The 27092-nt window shown below is 42.2% G+C and overlaps 1 protein-coding gene and 1 long non-coding RNA gene across 2 annotated transcripts in view; both read left to right on the top strand.

The window, feature by feature from the left end:
• LOC143289278 (anosmin-1-like) overlaps positions 1-20204 on the top strand; it is a 40034-nt gene extending 19830 nt beyond the window's left edge. The window contains exons 9-15 of the mRNA XM_076598279.1: positions 1112-1211; positions 1675-1806; positions 4541-4644; positions 5309-5480; positions 12787-12977; positions 13851-14010; positions 14907-20204. Coding sequence (XP_076454394.1) covers positions 1112-1211; positions 1675-1806; positions 4541-4644; positions 5309-5480; positions 12787-12977; positions 13851-14010; positions 14907-15484 — 1437 coding nt within the window. The 3' untranslated portion in view covers positions 15485-20204. The remainder of the gene's footprint in view (positions 1-1111; positions 1212-1674; positions 1807-4540; positions 4645-5308; positions 5481-12786; positions 12978-13850; positions 14011-14906) is intronic.
• Positions 20205-21147: 943 nt separating this feature from the next.
• Positions 21148-26029, top strand: LOC143289277 (uncharacterized). The gene is made up of 2 exons (XR_013056232.1): positions 21148-21639; positions 21727-26029. It is a non-coding gene; the product is annotated as an uncharacterized LOC143289277 (long non-coding RNA).
• The last annotated feature ends 1063 nt before the right edge of the window (positions 26030-27092 follow it).

The raw sequence follows: 27092 nt of genomic DNA, 5'->3' as shown, positions 1-27092 counted from the left end.
GTCAGTCTGTTTCCTGCCTGCCTGCCTGCCTGTCTGTCAGTCTGTTTCCTGCCTGCCTGTCTGCCTGTCTGTCAGTCTGTTTCCTGCCTGCCTGCCTGCCTGTCTGTCAGTCTGTTTCCTGCCTGCCTGCCTGCCTGTCTGTCAGTCTGTTTCCTGCCTGCCTGCCTGCCTGTCTGTCTGTCAGTCTGTTTCCTGCCTGCCTGCCTGCCTGTCTGTCACCGTGGTATTCGGTCTCTGTCCCTTTCCCTCTGACTTTGTGTTTTTACATGTCTGACTGACAAAGTATCTTTGCCTGCCCATCTATCTATCTATCTATCTATCTATCTATCTACCAGGCTGTATGTATGTATGGCTGTCTGTATGGCTGTCTATCTATGTATCTGTCTGTATCGAGCAGTCAGTATAAGTGTGGTGTGTGTGTGTGTGTGATAGATAAATAGATAAATAAATAAATAGATCTTTATATATGCGTGTGTGTGTGTGCCTTTGTTGTTGATGATGGTGTTCGTGTCGGTGGTGTCGTTATTGTTAATCATCCTTCTCCTCCTTTTTCAACCTTCCTTTCTTCCTCCCTGCCTCCCTTCCTGCCTCTCTGTGTGGATGCTCTGATGGTTGTAATGGTTGTGTTGGTGGTAGAGGTAGTGCTGGTGGTTGTGGCGGCTGTTGGTTGTTTGGTGACCATGGAGATGGTGATGTTGTGGCTGGAGTAGTAACTTGGGCAAAGACACTGACCACGCTAATCCATTTCTAGCCCAGCAGATTGTCGGGACAGCATTTACCTCTTCTGCTGTCCTGACAGTCATATGTCGACGAACACGACTGACTATCATACATGTGCGAAGATTAAAAAGTGCAGAATTTGCCCATCAGTAGAATGTCACTCCGATAAAGAACTGTGCGTGAATGATGTGTATGTATGAGGGTGGGGTTGTTTTTCTGGTTGTTTTTTGTTGTTTGTTTGTTTGTCTGTTTTCGGCCCCAGAAGAAAGACAGGTGAACAGCACTGAAAACAATGAAAGAAGAAGAAGAGTCAGACAATGTGTTCCGTCATCTTGCATGCAACTCAGGCAAAAAAATGACAATGATCATGCATGTACGATGGTGACGACAGGTGAGGGCAGTGGTGCGGTGGAAGGGCAGACAGAAACGAGGGGAGCTGGCCTCTACCTACATAGAGACCTACTCTCCGCCCGAGCCTCACGCCTCACACAGTACGTGCATGTAGTACCCTTCGACTGGCTGCCTGGTCTGCGTGCGTATGTGTGTGTGTGTGTGTGTGTGTGTGTGTGTGTGTGTGTGTGTGTGTTTGTAGGTGGGGAGTGTATATATGCATGAATGGAGGTATATATGTATGTATATGTGAGTAAGTATGTGGGGCGAGAGGTTATGTTTGTACGAGTCTTCAAGGAAATGTATATGTATGAGTATGTGTATGCGTGTGAGTTTGTGAATAAGTAAATGAATAGATAAATAAATGAATAAATAAATAGTCAAAAACTGTTTTTGGTTTCAAATATTTCTGTGGAATGTACTCGTCACGAAGATGTGAACATTTCGGGCACTCCATGAATTAAACGAAATGTTAACTACGCTGCCACCTTCCTCCTCAAACCAGCATCCCTGACACACATCACCCATGTTGATATGAGGGGTGGGGGGGACGCTTGCTTGCAGGTGAGGAGGAGGCAGGAGAGTGGGAGGAGGAGGAGGACGGGGAAAGCGGCTTGATCCAGAGCGTGACTGTCAGCCAGACTTTCTACCACCACACCGTCCTCAAGGCCACGCTCACCTGGACCCTCAGGCCTGGTGCGTCAGGGTGGTGGTGGTGGTGGTGATGATGGTGGTGGTGGTGGTGGTGGTGGTGGTGGTGGTGGTGATGGCAGTGATGATGATGATGGTGATGATGGTGGTGGTGATGATGGTGGTGGTGATGGTGATGATGGTGGTGGTGATGATGGTGGTGGTGATGGTGGTGATGATGATGGTGGGGATGATGATGATGATGGTGGTGGTGGTGGTGGTGATGGTGGTGGTGGTGATGGTGGTGGTGGTGGTGGTGGTGATGATGATGATGGTGGTGGTGGTGGTGGTGGTGGTGATGGTAGTGATGGTGGTGGTGGTGATGATGGTGGTGGTGGTGATGATGGTGGTGGTGGTGGTGGCGGTGATGATGGTGGTGGTGGTGGCGGTGATGATGATGATGGTGATGATGGTGGTGGTGAGGATGGTGGTGGTGGTGATGGTGGTGGTGATGATGGTGGTGATGATGGTGGTGGTGGTGGTGGTGGTGGTGATGATGGTGGTGGTGGTGGTGGTGATGGTGGTGGTGATGATGATGGTGGTGATGGTGGTGGTGGTGGTGGTGGTGATGATGATGGTGGTGGTGATGGTGATGGTGGTGATAATGGTGGTGGTGGTGATGGTAATGGCGGTGATGATGGTGGTGGTGGTGGTAATGGCGGTGATGATGGTGGTGGTGGTGATGATGGTGGTGGTGATGATGGTGGTGGTGGTGGTAATGGCGGTGATGATGGTGGTGGTGGTGGTGATGATGATGGTGATGATGGTGGTGGTGGTGATGGTGGTGATGATGGTGGTGGTGATGGTGGTGGTGGTGGTGGTGATGATGATCGTGATGATGATGGTGGTGGTGGTGATGATGATAGTGATGATGGTGGTGATGATGATGGTGGTGGTGGTGGTGGTGATGTGATGGTGATGATGTTGGTGGTGGTGCTGGTGATGGTGGTGATGATGATGGTGGTGATGGTGGTGGTGGTGATGGTGGTGATGATGATGGTGGTAGTGGTGGTGGTGATGATGATGGTGGTGGTGGTGATGGTGGTGATGATGGTGGTGGTGGTGATGATGGTGGTGGTGATGGTGGTGGTGGTTGTGGTGATGGAGGTGGTGGTGATGATGTTGGTGATGGTGGTGATGATGATGGTGGTGGTGATGGAGGTGGTGGTGGTGATCATGATGATGTTGTTGGTGAGGATGATGATGGTGATAATGATGTTCATGATGATGATACTGTTGTTGATGATGATGTTTGTTTTGACGGCGCAAATGCTGTTGCTGCTGCTGATGATAATGATGATGGTGATGGTGATGATGACACTGATGCTGTTGTTGATGATGATGATGATGATGATGATGATGATGATGACGTTGCAGCAGCTGCTGGTGCTGCCGATGATAACGATGATGACTATTATGACGACACAGCTGCTTATGCTGATGTTGAGGATGATGGTGATATTTCTCCTGCTGCTGTTGGTGATGATGATGATGACAACGGTGATGATGATAACAAGTGCCTGTTAATTATAAAGATCATCATCATCATCATCATCATCATCATCATCATCATCAAGATACTTGTTGGACAGACAAGAGTTCCCTACCTGCTAATTATCAAGATATCATCATAATTATCATGATACTTGTTGGACAGACAAGACTTCACCCAAGAGCCTGTTAAATGTAAAGATCATCATCATCATCATCATCATCATCATCATCATCATCATCATCATGATACTTGTTGGACAGACAAGACTTCACCCAAGAGCCTGTTAAATGTAAAGATCATCATCATCATCATCATCATCATCATCATCATCATAATACCTACTGGACAGACAAGAGTGCCCGCAAGTACCTGTTAATTATCAAAATCGGCATCACCATCAGTTTCAGTTTCAGTAGCTCAAGGAGGCGTCACTGCGTTCGGACAAATCCATATACGCTACACCACATCTGCCAAGCAGATGCCTGACCAGCAGCGTAACGCAACGCGCTTAGTCAGGCCTTGAGAAAAAAAAAGATAAATACATAAAAAAGAACTACTACTAATAATAATATGTATCAGGCACAAAAACCTGATGAAGTCAACTATAAGCGTACAAAAAAAAAAAAAAAAAAAAAAAAAAAGCAAAAAAAAACAACAACAAAAAAACAACAAACAAACAAACAATATAATTAAAAAAGTAATGATAATAATATAATTAAAAAAAAAGAATAAATGATAATAATAATAATAATAATAATAATAATAATAATAATAATAATAATTCATTTATTTATCCATCACCATCACCATCATCGTCATCATCATTCTTGTTGGACAGACAATAGTGCCCACAAGTTCCTGTCAGTTATAAAGATCATCATCATCGTCGTCATCATCATCATCATGATAATAGTTGGACAGACAGGAGTGCCCACAAGTACCTGTTAAAATTTGAAGGGCCCCTATCACTGCCAATGTCGCATTTCAGCACCAGCCAGGCAAAGTACCCATGTAACTGAAATGTGACGAGGTCATGGGTCTCTTACCCATGAACCTACTGCTCATAATTTTCGGAGGTAGGATGGGCCATATTTTATGCACATCACAGGGAAATCCCCAGCTTTCTTAGACATCATCTTTTCCGTGTTTATGGCGCAAGGGAATTTGGAATCTAAATTGACTGGAGGTGAAAGATATGCATCATCGTCATGATCATCATACTAAATACGGTGACCTGTCGGACAGACAAGAGTGCCCGGAAGTACCTGATCTACTGGCGCGCGGAGACCTGTGCCCGCAGTGACCACAGAAAGCTGCACCGCAGATTAGAGACCTCGGCCACCAGCCATGTCAGTGCTTCCTGATCCTCCTCTCTGTCTCTCTGCCTCTCTGCCTCTGTTTGTCTGTCTGTCTGTCTGTCTGTCTGTGACACACAGTATGACAGTGGAGGAAAGCAAGAACAACTCCACATCTCTACCGTCATTTGAAGAAAGGAAAAAAAAAACTTCACAAGGATATCTTTTTATTCCTATCTTACACTTCGCTGGGATGCTTTGTATTATTTTATCTATCTATCTATCTATCTATCTATCAATCTATCTATCCGCCTGTCTATCTGCCTATTTATTCATCTGTCCACGTATGTGTGTGTCTGTGTGTCTCTATCTATCTATCTGTCTGTCTGTACGACTGTCTGCCTCTGTCTGCCTGTCTGTCTATTTATCTATCTATCCACCTACCCATCCATCTATCTGTCTATCTATCCATCTATCTATCTGTCCATCTATCTATCTATCTATCTATCTATCTTTCTTTCTTTCTTTCTATTCATGCATTTAATCTTTCATACATTTATTTATCTAGTCATTTATCTGTTCCTTTATCTATTTTCATATTATTTCCTCCCTTCCTTCATTCCTTCCTTTCTTCCTTCACTCCTTCCTTCCTTCCTTCATTTATTCATTCATTCAGTCGTTCATTCATTCATCCATTTATGCATTTATTCATGTCCAGGATCGTCGATTCGTCCTGTACAACCTGCAGCCGGAGTGTGAGTATGCAGTTCGAGTCCACCCGGTCAACAAACGGGACCGCACGGGCACAGCCACTGTCGCCAGCTTCCTGACGCCACCTTGTCACGCCATCCACGTCCAGCAGGGGGAGCCACCCGTCTGTCACACGGCGGGTGAGTTTTTGGGGGTTTTATTTGTTTTTTGTTGTTGTTTTTTTTGTTTGTTTGTTGTTGTTTTGTGTTGTTGTTTTGTTTTTCTTGTTTTTTTTTTTTTTTTTTTTTTTTTTTTTTTTTTGGGGGGGGGGGGGTTCATCTTCTCTTGTGATATATTGACACCAGGAAATTTAGGGGTTTTGTTATTTTAAAAAAAAATTCTTTATTTTTTTCATTTATTCATTGAAAAAGGTAACGGCAACACGACAAATCTTCACAGCTAAACGGACGCAAAAAAGATATAAACAAGGAAAACAGGGGGAATGTTTGTTAGAAGAAAAGGACGAAGGAGCAAACAAAACAACAACAGCAACAACAAAAACACGTACATTGAAACGTTTTGTGCACGAAATAATAATAATAATAATAATATATATATATATATATATATATATATATATATACACACACCCATTCATATATAGATATACATAGAGATAGATAGCTAGATAGATAGACAGATATACGTGCATGTACATAAGAAATATATACATACATGTACATAAATATACTCACAAATATATATTTTCACATATTATACACACATACATATACACATGTATCTATACACATGCATTCATACATAAACACACATATATATACACAGAGATACATAAAAAACACATATACATATGCATACATATGCACATACATACACATACTTTTTTTCATTAACACGTATACATACACATATGAATACACACATCGATCATGATGTACAGTGCTTTTTTGCTTTTTTGCTTTTTTTACCTTCCATTATTGGCTTGGATTTCCCCCTTTTTTCACAGCATTATGGTTTGTTAACAATTTTCTCCAGTTTCAGTTATTTCCTTGTAGTGACACCAATTTGTGCGGAATTCAACAGATTTTAAGCTAACATAAGCAAAACATTTTTCTGTTTCATATCTGTATTTCAGTAATTTACTAAATACACTTAAATGAGGCATCTCTTCTCTCATTTTGCATTTATAGATATAGAATTGTGTAAGGAGCAAAAGGAAGTCTAATATCTTATCAGATTTAAAATGGGTATCGTTTCCTACATTAACAATTATCTCGTTTACAGAGAAAGATGAAACGTCTTTGCATTTAGTGTTGATTTCTTGTTCGTTCAAACTGCATCCAAAAGACGGTCACATGTGCTCATCTCCATAATATATGCTCTATAGTGTCTTTCACATAATGGCAGAAAGAACACCTGCCATCAGCTTTATCTCCCAAATGTGACAGAGCAACATTATCTGAAACCATTTTAATTCAATTTCCCGAATATTCTGAATCATTCTAAAAGTCTTCATCCAGTTTATTTCTGTATTTAGTTTGTTATTCCATTTAGTACAAAATTTTGGCTTTACATTATCCTTCACAAGAATGTCATAATGCAAGGCTGGTCCTTTCTTTACCAAGTGCAGCAGATGTAATGTTCTGGAATACTTCGATTTACAATTGTTTTCTAAATGAATATTTAATGTTGCAGCGAAGGTTTTTATCCTTTTAATGACTGCTGCTATCAATGAACTCAGAGTCAAGTAGCTTCCATCTTCCTTACACAAGTCTGCATTGAAGCACACATTTTCATGTATCCATTCATTTTTCCTTAGTGAAATGTTATTTATATTAATTTTGCCGTTAAAAAACAATGGTTCTGCCAATGTTTCCCCTTAATTTGTTGGTTTAACTTTGTCAAAGAACAATTTATATGCATGAAATGTGTCTTTCCAAAACTAATTGCCTTCATATGCACATAGTAAACTGTTTGGTCCAAATTTATATTAGTTTTCTATGTTTGGATGTGTTAATGACAGAATCGATTTCCATTTATTATTGGTAGTTTTAAATTTTCTTATCCAACCTAATTTCAAAGCATGCATAAAGCATTTCAATTCTGGAAATCCTATTCCTCCTTCGCTTATTCTTTTTTGTGCTACCTTTCTACTAATCCGGTCTTGTTTCCGATTCCACACAAATTTTAAGCAAAGTATATGTAACGCTTGCATAAATTCATCAGGTAGGTTTGGTAAGAGTGTTCATGAATATATGATTTTTGATAGGATTAGAGAGTTCATTACAGCTATTCGGCCTATCTTTTTACCTAAACCCTGTATAGTTGTTTAATTTCTATAAACTTTTCAGTATAACTTATATTTTCACAGTCAGTAAGATTAGCAGAAACCAAATTCCTAATATTATAAATTTCTGGGGATTCCATTCCATTTTAAGATGTGGTGCATATTTTTTCGTTGAATTTCTCTCTCTCTCTCTCTAATAACCAAATCGCTGATGTTCTCTTTAAATTCATATTTACAGTTTTCTCTAAATTCATATTTAAGCCCGATATGTTGCCAAAACTACCTGAAACTCTAATTGTTTCTTCGACTGTAAGTTGGTCTCCATTTTGCAAAGACTGAGCATCGTCTGCAAATTGCGCTATTTTGTGTTCAGTTTGGTTTGCATAGATACCCTTGATGTTTTTATTTTGTCTTATCATATTCGCCAGAATTTCAGCACATAAATAGATAAGGTGAGACAGGATCGCCCTGTCTGCATCCTCTACCGATCTTAAACTAGCTAGATGTTTGTCCATTTATAGTCACAGTGGCCTTAGTGTTTTTATAGAATGCTTCAACCCAATTGCAAATACAGTCCCCAAACACAAAAGTTCTTATTATATTCAACATAAAAGCCCAGTCCATTGTATCGAAACCCTTTCCAAATTCAATGCATAATTACAACCCTGGCATATTTGTCTTATTCAAAGAGTACATTATGTCATATATCAATCTAATATCATCCCCTATATATCTTCCAGGAACAAATCCTGTTTGATCTTCGTTAATTAATGTAGGAAGTACTGATTTTATTCCAGCTGCTATGCACCCAGATCCTGTATTGTAAAAAGTCATTAAGAAGTGTAATTGGCCTCCAATTTCTTACATACTCTTAAGGTTTACCCCCCTTTGGAATACAAATAATAATTCCTTCTTTTTGAGTAGCTGACAATTCTTTTCTTTCTAACCCTTCATTAAGTGACTTCACAACAAACACGCCAATCTGGGTCCATTTTTTTAAATTTTTTTTTTTTTAAAGAATTCGCACGTAAAACCGTCACTTCCCGGACTTTTGTTATTCTTCATGTTTTTTAGTACAGTAGTTGCTTCTTGTAATGTTATTTTTCCTTCTGGTTATTTTTCGTTCTAGAGTCTTTGAAAGTTCTTCAGTGAGTCTGGGAAGATTTTCTACTCTTTTATTTATATCACATTCTTCTACATTTCGTTTTTCGTATAGCTCCTGATAAAAATTATTTACTTCACACATAATGTCATTGGAATTCGTTAAGGTGTTGCCATGTCTATATTGCACTTTAAAATCATTTGCATACTAAACTAATTTCGTTTTTATTTAGACTACAAAAATAAGCAGTGATCTTTTCACCCTGAGAAATCCACCTGTCTCTTGATTGTAGTAACGCCCCATCCATTTTCTTTTCTTTTACTATTTGCAACTTGTCTCTTTTCTCTTTAATCTCTTTAATATCATCTCGGGACATCTGATGTTTTTTTTTTCTGACGTATATATCTCCTTTATAACGTTTTCTTTTTCTTCTTGTTCTTCTTTCTTTTTAAATGTGGAATATGATACGGTCTTTGATCTAATTTTCATTAGAAGTACGTCAAGAAATAGCTGATGTGATATTGTAAAATCTATGTGTTCAATGTATGTCCGATCTAATTCCTTGTTTTCATCAGACATTACTGCTTATTCTTTTATCGTATCTTTAATAACATTCTGGATTTCAGCAGCATACTTGAAATATTTTAGTAATGAACAATTAAATTTCCAAAAGTTGTTTGTTTTATTTTCAGTCATATTCTTAAATTTTAGCATAACAATCAAATGTTCTATAGCCTGGGATAATTTCACAATCTGCAATGCCAGATACCATGTGTTCACTTATCAACAAACAACAACAACAAAAAAACAAACAAAAAAAACAACAACAACAAAAAAAAAAAACCAGTCTACTTTGTTGTCTAGGTTGGGATCTTCTACTGCTATAACGCCTGCTATCAGGATAGAATTCTCGCCATATATCTACAAGATATAAATTGACCATTATTTGTTCTATTTGTTCACAAGCTTGTTTATAGTTGTCAAAATCAGTGTTGGGATTCAGTACTAAATTCCACTCTCCTGCTGATACCAAATAAAGTGTTCTTAATTCCTGTATATGATCTTCAATCTCTTGATAGAACTCTGGGTTGTCTCTGTTGGGCCATAAATATTAATGACCAAAAAATCTTTGTTCATGAAATTCAGAGAAACCAAAATATAATTTCCACCCAAATCTTTATGTGTTTTTTTTTGTTTTTTTTAAAAAAATTTGAATTAAAATTATTGTCAAATAGGACTGCGACACCTCTTGAATTTGTGTTATATGAGGCAAAATAGCACTGGTAACCCCATTCAGCTCTGTAATATTTATCCATATCTGGGTGTAAATGTGCATCCTGAAGTGAAAATATATTGCATCGTTTTTGTCATTAGAAATGAAAAACGTCTCTTCTTTTCTTTGCATTTCCAAGCCCTTGGCAGTTAACCGTACATATTGTAATGTTTTGAGTCATTCTACTAAATCTTTTTAAAAAAAAAGTTAATGTGTTATCAATACGTGCATGAACATAATCACAGCATATTATTGTTGAATTCACCATCAGTACACTCAAGTCAGGAAGAATCAACAGTGCTGAACCAGTGAAATAGACAGTACCATGTACATTACGACTACGTGTAAACATTTTCAACAATGCACAAACAAGAATAACACCAATACTGGGGGGTAGAAGAAAAAAAGGAAATGTGCGCAATAAAAAAATAATAAAACACACACACACAAAACCAAAAAACCTTTCTCCTCAAGCACAGTTCGCGGGGCATTGTAACATTAAACAAACAAAATATTACATAGCCAGTAAATAAGCAAATATCATTTGTGCATTTTTGTCCTGTGATAAAATGCAAAAGATATCTACAAATTCATTACATCAAAAGGGCCACTTCCATGCCACTCTGTCATTGTATGTGTGCGTGCGTGCACGCCCACGTATGTGTGAATGTGTCTCTTTCTCTGTGTGCCTGTGTGTCTGAGCATGTGTGCAGTTCAATGATTCAAAACATGAGCGATATATATATATATATATATATATATATATATATATATATATATATATATATATATATATATATATGTCGGCCTCCTTCGGTCATGGCTGACCATGGATAGAGTATATCCTACCTAATGTCTAATTGGGCTGTCTGCTTGGATCAAGCAGGGTCGCCTGTGACTGTAGAGACCCGATGCGAGAGAGACAGTCTCTGACGCAGTGGTCTCATGTGTAAGCTGATGCTGGTCTGTTGGCTGCCGTCCCTTTTCTGCGAACTCGCTTTTCTGCTGCAGCAGCTGACAGTTTGTCCTCACCAATCCGTAGCTGATTCTTGAGAGTGCTTCTCCATCTGTTGCGGTCATCTGTAAGGTCCTCCCAGGACTCAGTGTTGATTTCAAGCGCCTTCATGTCACATTTGCAAACGTCTTTGTATCTCAGCTGTGGGCGGCCGATGCTTCTCTGCCCCGTGGCGAGCTCTCCATAAAGGATGTCTTTTGGGATGTGACCATCTTCCATGCGGCGAAGGTTGCCCAGTTAGCGCAGCCGACGCTGTCTCAGCATGGTATACATGGTCGGGAGGCCAGCGCGAGTCGGGACTTCGGTGTTTGTCACCTTATCTTGCCAGAAAACGCCGAGTATGCGCCGTAGGCTTCTCAGCCTTTTCTCCTGACAAGCATGTGTGGTCCACGCCTCACTGCTAAACAGCAAGGTGCTGAGGACGCAGGCGTTGTATACAGCCATCTTTGTCTTCGTGGTCAGCTCGGGATTTGTCCACACTCTTTGTGTGAGGCGGGCTAGCGTTGTGGCTGCCTTCCCGATCCTCTTGTCGATTTCGGTGTCAAGGGAGAGGTTGTCGGTGATGGTGGACCCAAGGTAAGTGAATTGATGGATGACTTCAAGCTCGTAGTCATCAATGGCGATGGTTGGTGGAGATGGACTGTCTTGGCCTAGGACATTTATCTTCTTAAGACTGATGGTCAGACCGAAATCTTTGTAGGCCTGGGAGAAGCCGTCCATTAGTGACCGCAAGTCCCGCTGGGTGTGGGTCACAACTGCGGCGTCGTCGGCAAAGAGCATTTCTCTGATGAGGGCTTCGCGGACTTTTGTCCTTGCTCTGAGGCGGGCGAGATTGAAGAGCCGGCCATCTGATCTGGTCCGCAGGTAGATCCCTTCTTGCGCTGTGCTGAACGCATGCCTCAGGAGAAGAGCAAAGAAGATTCCAAATAGGGTGGGGGCGAGGACACAGCATTGTTTGACACCGCTGCCTACGTCGAAGGGCTCGGAGAGGTTACCATTAAACTGCACCGTCCCTTTCATGTTAATAATAATAATAATAATGGTATTTATATAGCGCTGAATCTTGTGCAGAGACAAATCAAAGCGCTTTCGCACCAGTCATTCTCACGCACGCATAACTGGAGAAACTGAAGACAAGGAAGAGGCAGGGAAGGGTGGCTATTTTGGGAAGAGCATTGAGGAGCAATGTGACAAAATGATTAAGACGCTTACCTGCCAATACAATGTCCGTGAGGGTCTGGGTTCAAATCTCGCTCTGTCCTTTCTTCCAAGCTTGATTGGAAAATCAAACAGCGTCTACTCATTCGGATGAGACGATTAACCCAGGTCCCGTGTGCAGCGCGCACTTGGCGCTTTGAAAAAGTGAAACCATGCCAACAAAAGTGTTGCCCTCTGGCAAAATTCTGTAAAAGAAATCCACTCTGTTAGGTACAAAAATATATACATGCATGCACTCAAAGCCTGAGTTGTGCAGCTGGTCAGGCATCTGCCTGGCAAATATGGTGCAGCGTATATGGATTTGTCTGAACGCAGTCACGTCTCCTTGAGAAACTGATAAATGAAACTGGCTAACATTCACCTTGAACTCCTTGTAGCATCACAATATTATGGTATAACGTCGAATGCGTTTTGGTTACTATTTCGGTATTCAGTTTTCATAATTAGTTTTGAACCGGAAGTTATTTTTAGTTTTCAATTGTGTTAACCCTTGTAGCCAACAGATGGCTTGATTCTTATTAAAAGAATATCAACAGTTATCTGTTTTCATGTGTTGCTTCATCCTCCCGCCCCCTTCCATGAACTTCCAGACCCCCCGGGGCAGGTACAAGGTCTACACAGCGAGACCTCAGGCTGCCGCACCGTCATCAGGTGGGAGCGGCCGTCATCTGGAGCCGATGACGTGGACAGCTATGACGTCATGTGGGGCGAGACGGAGCCTGGCGTGTTCACCTCCACCGTCATCTACACGTCCGTGCTGGGGGAGGTGTCCGTGCCGGCTGTAAGTACCTGGTCACTCGGTAGGTCTGTCGTCAGTGCTTTCTCCGCTGCATTGGGAATTCATTCGCAGCATAATCTTTTGTGTGTGTGTGAAGGACGATGACTTTCAAACAAACGAGGAGATAGCTATGGCTCTTAGCGCTCCAGCCTTGGGGGCTAGTTGGCCTTTGGGGATCATCCCCATCGCTGACTGTCCTAAAATGATCATTGTTTGATTGTGTTTTAGACCATTGTTAAATAGTCCAATTCGATTGTCGCTATATTTTTTTGCCCAGGGGTGTGGGGTGTGTGTGTGGAGGGGGTGGCGGGGGGAGGGCCGGGTGCAAGAAATTTTGGGCTTTTTACTGTTAATGTATGAATTTTGTTTTCAAATTTATTGTTACATACTCTAAATGGGTTGTCATATCTTCTTTTTTTTTCTTTTTCCTTTTTTTTCACAACTATGTTTCAGAGTTGGAAAGTTTGTTGTTTTTTAGTCATAAAGTTGTTAAGTTGATGTTGTGAGTAGTCTTGTTTTTATCCCGTTCCCTCCTCCCCATTTTAAACGAATGTTTCTCCTCATGTCTAATATCGCTTAATGTGGACAGACAATGAAATTGAACACACACACACACACACACACACACAAATACACACACACATACACAAACACACACACACACACACACACACACAAATACACACACACACACACACACTTACTCAACCACCCACCCCACCCCTACCTTCCCCCCCGCCCCTCACACACCCATCCTCCCCCTCCCCCTTCTCCCCCCCCCCGCCCCTCCCCCCCCCCCCCCACACACACAGAGCACAGCAAATCACTAAACCGCGGCGGTGTGTGCATGTAAGTTGTTGTGTTGCACGTGCACAGAACGCCAGCCGCCTGGAGGTGGGCCGTTTGAGGAGCGGTCAGCACTACAGCGTTCAGGTCTGGGCCAGGTCGTCAGTGGGCGGGACAGGGGCCCCGGCCGTCCTTCACCTTACTGCCCCGCCCCCCTCCTCCCACGGCCCCTGTCCGGTTCCGACACATGGTGCGTCCTCTTTCTTTCTTTCTTTAGTTAATTATTTGTTTGTTTATGTATTTATTTATGTATTCATTTATTTATTTATTTATCTATTTGTTTGTTTATTCATTTATTTATTTATCTGTTTGCTTGTTTATTCATTTATTTATTTATCTGTTTGTTTGTTTATTCATTTATTTATTCATTTTTGTTCTCGGACATCCCCTGTGAGGCCCCTACGAGGTACATCCTCTTTCTTTTCTTTTTTGTTTCTTTTTTTTCAATTAATTATTCATCTGTTTATCTATTCATTTATTTATTTACTATAATTTTGGTGTCATCCGACATCCCCTTTGAAGACACTGTTCAGGGTACATCCTCTTTTCTTTTGATTCACTAATTGATTGATTGATTCATTCATTCTTTTCTTCTTTCTTTTTTTATCTATCTGTTTATTTATGTCCTTTGACATCCCCTTTGAGGCCCCTGTACATGGTATGTCCTCTTTTTATCAATCATTCATCTATTTACTTACTTATTAACTTATTCATTATTTATCTAGTAGTAGTAGGAGTGGTGGTAGTGGTAGTAGTAGTTGTAGTATTTTGTGTCCTCGGACATCCCCTGTGAACCTCTGTTCAGGGCATATCCTCTTTCTTTTAGGATTAAATGATGGATTGATTTATTGATTGATCAGTTTGCTTTTTTTATGGGGGGAGGGGGGGGGCGGGTATTTATTTACTTAGAAATAATAGTAGTAGTTGTAGTGCTAGTAATAGTAGTAGTTGTAGTAATTTTCCCTGTGAAGCCCTTGCACATTGTATGCCCTCTTTTCTTTTTTACTTTTTTCTATTGTTTTTTTTTTCTTCTTCCTTTTTTTGTCTTCGAACATCAATGTCTTATTCTCCTTGATATTATTACAGGTTCACAGAGTCCGGTGGACAAAGAAGAGAAAGATGGAGGAGGTGACGCTGATGACGACAGGCCGGGTGATGGTGGTGGTGGTGGTGGTAGGGTTGTGGTGGGTGGAGGGGGGGGAGAGAGAGGCGCAGACCACCTGACTACCTCCCAAGGAACCTCCCCAGTAGGGACCACCTCCTCAAGGAAAGACTTGACTGACTCCGGTGGCCACAGAGAGAGCGGTGGTGGAGATGCTGGAGATGGGGAGCAGTCACAGCAACAGAGGAAGGACCGGGCAGAAGGGAACGATCCCCGCGGAGTGGGGACGCTGGGACAAAATCCCTTCAACGCTCACACCGGCCACGTCACCGTCACTGGGGGCGGATCCCTCGCTGTTGGCATGGCTGGCAGTTCAAACCCCACCACCACCACCTCCTCTTCCTCTTGGTCTTCCTCCTTCAAGCCCTCTGCCGCCCCAGTGGACGAACCCGGTGTGACGGGGTCGGGATGGGCCATACACGCTTCCCTGTGGACTGAGTTAGCGTGCTGCATGTTTGGGTTGATGGTGATGCTGATGCTGCTGCATGTGTGTGTTTACTAGCTGGACGGTGGGGGTGTGGGGGTGGGAAGAATGTGCTTACAGGGAGAAGGAGAGGGGTTTGGGGGGTGGGGAGGCGAGGGGGAGGGTCTTGTGTGTCCTGTGCCACAGTAGTGAAGAAAGAGAAGAACATAAGCGACGACGGTGCCTAGCATCACGAAAACCCCCAGAGTTAGCATCACGAAACCCCCCCAGAGTGAGCATCACGACAACCCCCAGAGTGAACATCACGACAACCCCCAGAGTGAGCATCACGACAACCCCCAGAGTGAGCATCACGACAACCCCCAGAGTGAACATCACGACAACCCCCAGAGTGAACATCACGAAAAACCCCAGAGTTAGCATCACGAACCCTCCCCCCCAGAGTTAGCATCACGACAACCCCCAGAGTTAGCATCACGAACCCCCCCCCCCCCCCAGAGTTAGCATCACGACAACCCCCAGAGTTAGCATCACGAAACCCCCCCAGAGTTAGCATCACGAAAACCCCCAGAGTGAGCATCACGACAACCCCCAGAGTGAGCATCACGACAACCCCCAGAGTGAGCATCACGACAACCCCCAGAGTTAGCATCACGACAACCCCCAGAGTGAGCATCACGACAACCCCCAGAGTGAGCATCACGACAACCCCCAGAGTGAGCATCACGAAAACCCCAGAGTGAGCATCACGAAAAACCCCAGAGTGAGCATCACGAAAACCCCAGAGTGAACATCACGACAACCCCACAGTTAGATAGAGAGATACCCTGACTTGTTGCTTTTGAGACTGACACACCTTGGCTTAGTGGTTATTTGACCAAACCCAGAGAAAGATAGATTCTCTAAATTGTTGCTTTTTAGACTAGCACACCTTGGCCGAGTAGTTATTTGACCTGTGCACAGTCTCAGTTTCTCTGTCTGTCTGTCTGTCTCTCTCTTTCTCTCTTTCGCACGTTCTCCTCCTCCCCCCCCCCTCTCTCAGTTTCTAACGCGACAGGCATGATATTGAATGGAAGAGGAAGAAATAGAATAGAAACTGTTCACTGCTGGTCAAAAATCGTGAAGATCATTTTAGAGCTTCGTGAATATAGAGCGAGCCAAGAAATAAAGTGATAAAATAAACAGCAAAGAAACGAAGAATGTAACAGAAAAAAAGTATGGCCAACGCACTGATTAGATGAAGATGTGAAAATCACTTCGAAAGAAACTATGTAGTCGGTTTATCCAGCACAGTCCAAGTGAGTGGCAGCAACTCCATGCTGTATGGAACTCTGTATAAATGAAACTAGAATTTAAAAAAACCTCACACAGTCAGCCATCTTCATGGACTGCATGATGCAGATCTTAAGACCAGGGCTAGTAGTGCTAAAAAAAACAACAAAAACAACAACAACAAACAACAACAACAAAAAACCAAAAAAAAACGTGGTTTGTAGCAGTGCCATATATAATGTGAAAAAACAATCTTGTCATCGGGAGGACAGAGAGGTTCCCCGTGTCTGCAGGTTCCTATTCGTTGCCTCCAGACAGGAAGAGGCGTATAAAGACAAAAGGCGCTTTCTTTTGTCAAACCTGCAATGGAGTTCTCCATTTTAGAACGCCAAAGAAAATCAAAACGCTTATGAAACGAAGGACATTGTGCTCTGTGGCATGTAAAGGTACTGGCAGTCTTCAAACACTCCGAAAGGATGTTGACATTTAGCATTAAAATCCGTATTAATAAATATTATATATATTTTGAAGACAGGCTTCTGGAGGAAAGGCCAGTGTAGTTTGGTGAGCTGTAGGGAATACATTTCACACTGAACAGAAAGGGCTGTCTTGCTGTGTGCAACGGTGTCAAAAGTATGAAAAAATCCACAATGATTAAGGGGAGGGCAGTCAGATATAAAGAGTCGAAGACTCGAAACGTCGTCGCTTTATCTTGGATTGTACCCACCTTTTGTAATTTTCAGCTGTAAACGGAAGTGTTGAAAATGACGGAATTACTTACACATTGCATAACAAATAATTATGAGGATTTTTTTTTAACATAACTAACCATTACTTTAAACACACTCACACACACACACACACACACACACACACACACATACGCGCGCGCGCGCGCACACATACACAGAAGACAGAAAGTGAGAGTGGGAATGGGGGGTGGGGGGGGGGGAGGGTTTAACGCTCTCAACTTAAAGTAGTGGGAAATGTTTAGAGTAAAGCACGTATCGTGTTATAGTGGCCTGCTTCAAAACGCCAACAAAAGTGAGGTCATTTTTGAACTGTAACAACGATAGGATTTTTGACGGCTTGTGTGTGAGTGAAGCGGGTGGTTACGCAGGGCCAGATCTTTACACAGCAGAGCAAAATGTGTTCATCACATGCACAGTTTATATCCAAACAAATTTCAGTCAGTAGGTTGAATATTGCACTTCCAACAATCTTACTAAAAACGAGACAAATATGAGACAAACATTACAGAATCACGTGCTTCATGAGTTCATGTTCGAATCGTTGAACTGTCAAGGAAAGATGAGATGCTGAAGCATTGGGAAAGATTTTGTTGGTGTTAGAAATTGGATATAGTACATGTGCACCTGCCTTTAGAACGGACTATTTGCACCACAAAGAGAAACTGACGCCAGTGAAACAAAGCGTTGCAATACTCTTCTTCATGGTCAGTGTATATGGGTTCAGTCGTCGTGCATGTGAGTGAATATTTGTGCTAGCTTCAGTGTGTACCTTTGTGTATGTGTGTGTGTGTGTGTGTGTGTGTGTGTGTGTGTGTGTGTGTGTGTGTGAGAGAGAGAGAGAGAGAGAGAGAGAGAGAGAGAGAGACCAGGATGCATATTTGTATCTACGTGTAACGACATTGCTTGATTAAGAAGACATACTATTTTGTCTTGCTGTGCCACTTTTTTAAAGTAACCGTGGACATGTAATCGCTTTCAATCTTACGTAAGATGACACGATAGAACTTTTCAATTCTTCAATGATTTAAAACTTGGTATAATTGTGTACATGTGTGCGAGTATCATTAGCTGGATACGATTTTTTCATGACAAGAGGAGAGACGTTCTCCTTCCTGAGTGTGACTTTGACACATAGTTATGCTAGGATGTGTGCAGCTTCTGTCTGACTCAAGTGTGAATTTGACACCAAAGTTAACGTAGGATGGCTTCTGTCTGACTTAAGTGTGAATTTGACACCGAAGTTAACGTAGGATGGCTTCTGTCTGACTTAAGTGTACATTTGACACCGAAGTTAACGTAGGATGGCTTCTGTCTGACTTAAGTGTGAATTTGACACCGAAGTTAACGTAGGATGGCTTCTGTCTGACTTAAGTGTGAATTTGACACCGAAGTTAACGTAGGATGGCTTCTGTCTGACTTAAGTGTACATTTGACACCGAAGTTAACGTAGGATGGCTTCTGTCTGACTTAAGTGTGAATTTGACACCGAAGTTAACGTAGGATGGCTTCTGTCTGAATTAAGTGTGAATTTGACACCGAAGTTAACGTAGGATGTATGCTGTTTTTGCTTGACTCAAGAGTGTGAATTTGACAAAAAGTAGAGTTATCCTAGGATGTGTACTGCTTTTATCTGACTCAAGAGTGTAAATTTGATACAAAGTTCACCTAGGATGTATGCCGCTTTTGTTTGACACAACAGTGTGAGTTTGACACAGTGTTATCCTGGGATGTATGCTGCGTTTGCTTGACAAAAGAGTGTGACTTTGACACGACGTTAACGTAAGTTGTATGCTGCGTTTACTTGATTCAAGAGTGATTTTGACACGACGTTAACGTAAGTTGTATGCTGCGTTTACTTGACTCAAGAGTGTGACTTTGATACAAAGCTGTCCTAGGGTGTATGCTGCTACTACTACCTGACTCAGGAGTGTGACTTTGACACCAAGTTGACCTAGGATGTATGCTGTTTTGCTTGTCTCAAGAGTGTGAATTTTACTCAAAGTTAACCTAGGATGTATGCTGCTTCCACTACTTGACTCAAGAGTGTGACTGACACAAAGCTATCCTAGGATGTATGCTGCTACTTTAGAGTGTGTGACCTTGACAGAAAGCTGTCCAAGTAAGTTATTTCTGCCTTACTCAGAGAGTTGACGGTATCAAGCTATCATGGGATGTATGCTGCTACTTGACTCTAGAGTGTGTGGCCTTGACACAAAGCTGTCCTAGGAAGCAAGTTATGTCTGCATTACTTAGAGAGTGTGACGTTGTCATCAAGCTGCCATGGGATGTATGCTGCTTTCTGTCGGACTCAATAGTGTGATGACTTTGATACAAAGCTATCCTTGGTGGTGGCAGTCGAAACTGTACTGGTTAGACTGGTCCATTTAGTAGACGCTCTCTCTCTCTCCCTGCCCCTCTCCCCTCCACCCCAGCCCCCCGCACCTGTTCTTCCTGCGTCTCCTTTCTTCATTCATTTGCTACGTGCTCCGACGACAAAGGAAGACTGACTGTAAGGTGTAGAAGGACAGTGAACTGCTAGGTATAGAAGGACAGACAGTGAACTGCTAGGTGTAGAAGGACAGACAGTGAACTGCTAGGTATAGAAGGACAGACAGTGAACTGTAAGGTGTAGAAGGACAGACAGTGAACTGCTAGGTGTAGAAGGACAGACAGTGAACTGCTAGGTGTAGAAGGACAGACAGTGAACTGCTAGGTGTAGAAGGACAGACAGTGAACTGTAAGGTATAGAAGGACAGACAGTGAACTGTAAGGTGTAGAAGGACAGACAGTGAACTGTAAGGTATAGAAGGACAGACAGTGAACTGTAAGGTGTAGAAGGACAGACAGTGAACTGCTAGGTGTAGAAGGACAGACAGTGAACTGTAAGGTGTAGAAGGACAGACAGTGAACTGCTAGGTGTAGAAGGACAGACAGTGAACTGTAAGGTGTAGAAGGACAGACAGTGAACTGCTAGGTGTAGGACAGACAGTGAACTGCTAGGTGTAGAAGGACAGACAGTGAACTGCTAGGTGTAGAAGGACAGACAGTGAACTGCTAGGTATAGAAGGACAGACAGTGAACTGCTAGGTATAGAAGGACAGACAGTGAACTGCTAGGTGTAGAAGGACAGACAGTGAACTGCTAGGTGTAGGACAGACAGTGAACTGCTAGGTGTAGGACAGACAGTGAACTGTAAGGTGTAGAAGGACAGACAGTGAACTGCTAGGTGTAGGACAGACAGTGAACTGCTAGGTGTAGGACAGACAGTGAACTGCTAGGTGTAGGACAGACAGTGAACTGCTAGGTGTAGAAGGACAGACAGTGAACTGTAAGGTGTAGAAGGACAGACAGTGAACTGCTAGGTGCAGAAGGACAGACAGTGAACTGTAAGGTGTAGAAGGACAGACAGTGAACTGCTTGGTGTAGAAGGACAGACAGTGAACTGCTAGGTGCAGAAGGACAGACAGTGAACTGCTAGGTGTAGGACAGACAGTGAACTGTAAGGTGTAGGACAGACAGTGAACTGTTAGGTGCAGAAGGACAGACAGTGAACTGTAAGGTGTAGGACAGACAGTGAACTGCTAGGTGTAGAAGGGACAGACAGTGAACTGCTAGGTGCAGAAGGACAGACAGTGAACTGCTAGGTGTAGAAGGACAGACAGTGAACTGCTAGGTATAGAAGGACAGACAGTGAACTGTAAAGTGTAGGACAGACAGTGAACTGCTAGGTGTAGGACAGACAGTGAACTGTAAGGTGTAGGACAGACAGTGAACTGCTAGGTGTAGAAGGACAGACAGTGAACTGTAAGGTGCAGAAGGACAGACAGTGAACTGCTAGGTGTAGAAGGACAGACAGTGAACTGCTAGGTGTAGAAGGACAGACAGTGAACTGCTAGGTGTAGAAGGACAGACAGTGAACTGCTAGGTGCAGAAGGACAGACAGTGAACTGCTAGGTGTAGGACAGACAGTGAACTGCTAGGTGTAGAAGGACAGACAGTGAACTGCTAGGTGTAGAAGGACAGACAGTGAACTGCTAGGTGTAGAAGGACAGACAGTGAACTGTAAGGTGTAGAAGGACAGACAGTGAACTGTAAGGTGTAGAAGGACAGACAGTGAACTGTAAGGTGCAGAAGGACAGACAGTGAACTGCTAGGTGTAGGACAGACAGTGAACTGTAAGGTGTAGAAGGACAGACAGTGAACTGTAAGGTGCAGAAGGACAGACAGTGAACTGCTAGGTGTAGAAGGACAGACAGTGAACTGTAAGGTGCAGAAGGACAGACAGTGAACTGTAAGTGGTGCTTCATCACGTTCTGTTTGTCGGTGTTTTGGTCACGTGACTGACGATTCCTTTGTCTTCCCTCCCCCTCCCCGTCCCTCTCCTCCCTACCTCCTCTTCCTCTTTGTTCTTTGACCCTTGTCCTATGACGTTCTCTGTTCTTTGACCTTTGTCATGTGACGTTCTCTGTTCTTTGACCTTTGTCCTATGACGTTCTCTGTTCTTTGACCTTTGTCCTATGACGTTCTCTGTTCTTTGACCCTTGTCCTATGACGTTCTCTGTTCTTTGACCTTTGTCATGTGACGTTCTCTGTTCTTTGACCTTTGTCCTATGACTGTTCTTTGACCTTTGTCCTATGACTGTTCTTTGACCTTTGTCCTATGACGTTCTCACCGTTAGTGACGGTGAGTGAAGTGTGTTGTAGGTTTTTTTCTGTGCTGTGTTTTTTAGATGGAGTTTGGAGTTCATCTTGGATTTTACCCCCTCTCTCTCCCAGTCTTACCTCCTCTCTCTATTTCTTCCTGTCTGTCTCTGTATCTCTGTCTCTGTCTGTTTGCCTCTCTCTGTCTCCGTCTGTCTCTGTCTGTCTGTCTGTCTGTCTGTTTCTCTCTGTCTCTCTCTTTCTCTCTCACAGTGTTTGATTCTGCTCCAACGAGATAACGTCTGTACAGTATGACGTTTATGTTTGTACAGACAAGAGAACTGTGCAGATATATCGATTGGTTTGTGTGTTCTGATGCAATAGCTACGTTTGATTAGGATGATGACTGCTCCTTCCTTTTTTCTGACAAAGTCTTCGACTGCATGATTTAGAAAACTGACCAAAGATAGATATAAAAGACGAGAGAGACAGACAGACAAACAGAGAAAGAGAGAGAGAGAGAGAGAGGTGGAGTAGGAGTAAGGTTATCTGGGTGGACTTACGATAAACGACGACATGAATTTTGTTTCTGATTTTCATATCCATTCCACCCAGTTCCTTTGGAATTAGGATTTACGCCCCATCACACCCACCCACACCCCTGTCGCTGTTGATGGGTGTCTTGTACAATGAAAGAACGATGAGGCTTAGGGAGTAAAGGGTTTAAACTTGAAAGAACGATGAGGCTGAGGGAGTAAAGGGTTTAAACTTGAAAGAACGATGAGGCTTAGAGTAAAGGGTTTAAACTTGAAAGAACGATGAGGCTTAGGGAGTAAAGGGTTTAAACTTGAAAGAACGATGAGGCTGAGGGAGTAAAGGGTTTAAACTTGAAAGAACGATGAGGCTTAGAGTAAAGGGTTTAAACTTGAAAGAACGATGAGGCTGAGAGAGTAAAGGGTTTAAACTTGAAAGAACGATGAGGCTGAGAGAGTAAAGGGTTTAAACTTTATCGAAGGGAAGTAACTTTCTCCATACACAAGGTACACACCTTCAAGTCAATGCTGCTTATGCTACCCATTCAGCTCAGTACATGTTACGTTGGAACAAATCCAGACACTGCCTCGAAAAAAGAAAGTTCCGGGCCTGTCCCAATACCGATCATTTGACATGTACACACTTACAGTGAAAAGACTAAAGATCGAACGAACACAGCAGCAATGACAGAAGAAATGTGCAAACACAAATGATGCTTTTATTCAGGACTGACATCCCTTTCCCCATGTGCACACAGCAGTAAAGACAGATTGTGTAAACACAAATTAGCTTTTACCTAGCCCTTTAGTCATGTGCTAGTTCAATCGATTGACTTGAATCTTTGTACCTTGTGATTGGAAAGAGTTACTTCTCTTTGTTGTGCTGCACGATGTGTTTCCCTCTTTGTTCGCTGTCAGTCAGCCAATCAAAACGGAGGACAAAAGCACGACTGCAATCAATATCCACGTGCAGTTGAGTAGGTATATCTGTTTGTGTGACACTGTGTTTATTGATATGTACATATCTACATTTAGAATGTATTATTCTGCAAGCTCACATTACCTGTTTCCATTGTTCTTTGTTTTATTTTTTCATATTTGTTGTTGTTTGTTGTTGTTGTTTTTCATCCACCTGAGTCGCAACAAAAAACGTGAATTGTATTTGTATTGTTACGATTCTATGTTTGCTTTGTGTGATTGGTTTGGAGTGTTTTTCATATTTTTTCCTGGCTTCATCGATAACCTAAATAATTATTGTTAATGCTGCTATGGATCAAAGTGTGAGAATATCAGATGTAATGTCTCCGTACGCATGGATACCTTTGCTGACATAATTTCTAAAGCAGTCAATATTATCGTTTCGATCATTTTGGACGAAGTATACCATCATTTTCCTCTTTGTTCTGCCTTCCCAGTCTGTTCACCTTTCTTTTTTCCAGAAAGCCTTTAATCAGTTTTCACTTTTCCGCAGTCTGTGATGTACTGTATGTGCTGTTTTGCTCTTGCAATTAGGTAATGAAATTGTAAACACTGGGATAGGCACTAACTGTCCGTCCATTCTGCAGTGTTATTTGCCTATATGGCCTTTTTTGTATTTTTTGTTTGAAATGTTTGTTTGTCTTTCTTTTTATACGATTTTTTTTTAATCTGGGGATGATTTTTTTCTTTTAGGTGTGACAATTTTGTGTTGACGCCGTTGAGCATTGTGTATGGGTTGACAGTCCTGATATGGCCCTGTGCGGTCGGCTGGACTATAAGCAACAATAAACAATAGACAGGTGTGGGTGGGGGTGTATGTTGTCATATATTTAATTTAAAAAAATATATACATACTGAGAGAGAGAGAGTCTTTCTGTGCAGAACACGAATGAAATGGCATGAGAAGTGTAAAGATATACGTGTGTGTGTATTTTGCTTTTGATATATCACTGTATGTACTTTCATGTTTGCTAGCAGGATGTACTTATGCGGAATGAATTGTGTGTGTGTGTGTGTGTGTGTGTGTGTGTGTGTGTGTGTGTGTGTGTGTGTGTGTGTGTGTGAATTTATTTAAAACATAAGAAAATTATCGTATATCTGAGCAACAATTTCTAAATATATTGTCCGTGCAAAGGTGATGTTAATCATTTCTTCTGTTTTTTTAAGTTTCTTGTTATTGACTTCGAATTATATTTGTGTATGTGATCACACGTGGTAAGAATATATACATATGTATATATGTATGTATATATATATATATATCTGTGTGTGTGTGTTCGCGAGTTTCGGCATGTGTGTGTCATCGTTAGATCCCATGTGTAAAAATACCTCCGTACCCAAAGTATTACCTTATAATATTTTTCCATTCTATTCTTTGTAAAAAAACAAAACAAAAAAAAACACATCTTTTGCTTTGCGGTCTGGTTCATGCTATCTGTGTACCATATTTGGGCATTAAAACACCTGTCTCTCTGTCTGTCTGTCTGTCTGTCTGTCTGTCTGTCTGTCTGTCTTTCTCTCTGTATTCTTTCTCTCTCTTTGTAGAAGTGGAGTAATGGTCTAGAGGTAACGCGTCCGCCTAGGAAGCGAGAAAATCTGAGCGCACTGATTGGAATCACGGTACAGTCGCCAATATTTTCTCCCCCTCCACTAGACCTTGAGTGGTGGTCTGGACGCTAGTCAGTCGGATGAGACGATAAACCGAGGTACCGTGTGCAGCATACACTTAGCGCACGTAAAAGAACCCACGGCAACAAAACGGGTGTTCCTGGCAAAATTTTGTAGAAAAATCCACTTCTTTCTGAAAAACAAATGAAACTGTACGCAGGGAAAAAAAGCAAAAACAAAAGGGTGGCGCTCTCAGTGTAGCGACACGCTCTCCCTGCGGAGAGCATCCCGAATTTCACACAGAGAAATGTGTTGTGACGAAATTGAGAAATACAAACACAACACAAACTCTCTCTCTCTCTCTCTCTCTCTCTCTCTCTCTCTCTCTCTCTCTCTCTCTGTGACAATTGCAAGTTGATTGTATTGATGCAAGCATGCTGTCTCTTCTTCATTATATAGACAGAAAGATGTCACGCTCTGTCAACTAAAACTGTCTTTTATCAGATGTCGTATTCTGTGTTGTTGTTTTCTCTGTGTTTGTTTTTTGCGGGGGAGTGGAATCCTATGTGTGTTCTGTTCAGCTGCAGCCGTGATTTTGTTGTTTGTCATCCTGTCGTGGATAGGAGGGGTGTGTGTGTGTGTGTGTGTTTGTCTGTCTGTCTGTCCGTCTGTTTGCCTCTGTGTGTGTGTGTGTGTGTGTGTCTGTCTGTCTGTCCGTCTGTTTGCATCTGTGTGTGTGTGTGTGTGTGTGTGTGTGTGTGTGTGTGTGTGTGTGTCCCTGTGTCTGTGTGTGTCTGTGTTTGTGTGTGTGTGTGTGTGTGTGTGTGTGTGTGTGTGTGTGTGTGTGTCTGTGTCTGTCTTATTGCCTCTGTGTGTGTTTGTTTGTGTGTGTGTGTGTGTGTGTGTGTGTGTGTGTGTCTGTCTGTCTGTCTGTCTGTCTGCCTGTGTGTGTGTGTGAATACAGAATTAAAACCATGAGCTTTATTGGTAATTGTGATCACATGTTTTTGTGCGTCTGAGCATTTGGGTGCGTTTTGTCATCAACATCACGGTCGCACGTCAACACACACATACACACACACACACACGCGCGCGCGCGCGCCCGCACGCACGCACGTACACACATATGTACATGCACATACAAGCACACATATATGCACATGCACACACCACAAACGCACACAGACACACACACTCACACACACACACACACACACACACACACACACACACACACACACACACACAGGTGGACGCGCATAAATATACAGTTTGTATACACACACTCAGAGTGGGTTGTCGGTGGAGAATTTAACACCCATGCTCCCTTTTGGGGAAAACAAATTGTCAGTCGGTCACTAATTCACGTCTCGTTGAAAATCTGGTAGAGTCCTCTTTATGTGTTTAAAATGATGGCAATATAACAAGAATTCCTGATGTATCAAGCCACAAGGCTACATCAATTGATTTGACACTCGTTACATCAGACTTAGCAACAGTTAGTACCTGGGTTGTAGAAGATGGTGCACTATGCAGGGATCATTTACCAGTTATTCTTAAACTTCATAGATTTTTTAATCTAACGATGTAAGTAATGATACAATACCAAAGTTCCACTCCAAACAGGCTGATTGGAGAAAATATCAATCTTCTCTTTCAATTCAATCCAAAACTTAGATGGAATTGAGGATTTAGACGTTGATATCTTCTATGAAAAATTTACTGAAACAATCACTGAAGCAGCTGAATTATCGTTTCCAAAAAGCACACCCGCCAGAAATGGAAAGCACAGTGGTAACATTTGGTGAAATCAAGCGTGTGCAGAGGCTGTTGAACTTAAAAAGACTTTTAAACAATTGTCAAAGGGTAGTAAGGAATTAGAAAATCATGAGAACACGGAGA

The sequence above is a fragment of the Babylonia areolata genome, chromosome 13, assembly GCF_041734735.1.
Source record: "Babylonia areolata isolate BAREFJ2019XMU chromosome 13, ASM4173473v1, whole genome shotgun sequence".
NCBI classification, from domain to species: domain Eukaryota; kingdom Metazoa; phylum Mollusca; class Gastropoda; order Neogastropoda; family Buccinidae; genus Babylonia; species Babylonia areolata.
The sequence above is the reverse complement of the archived record's forward strand: the minus strand, read 5'-3'. Positions and strand labels throughout refer to the sequence as shown.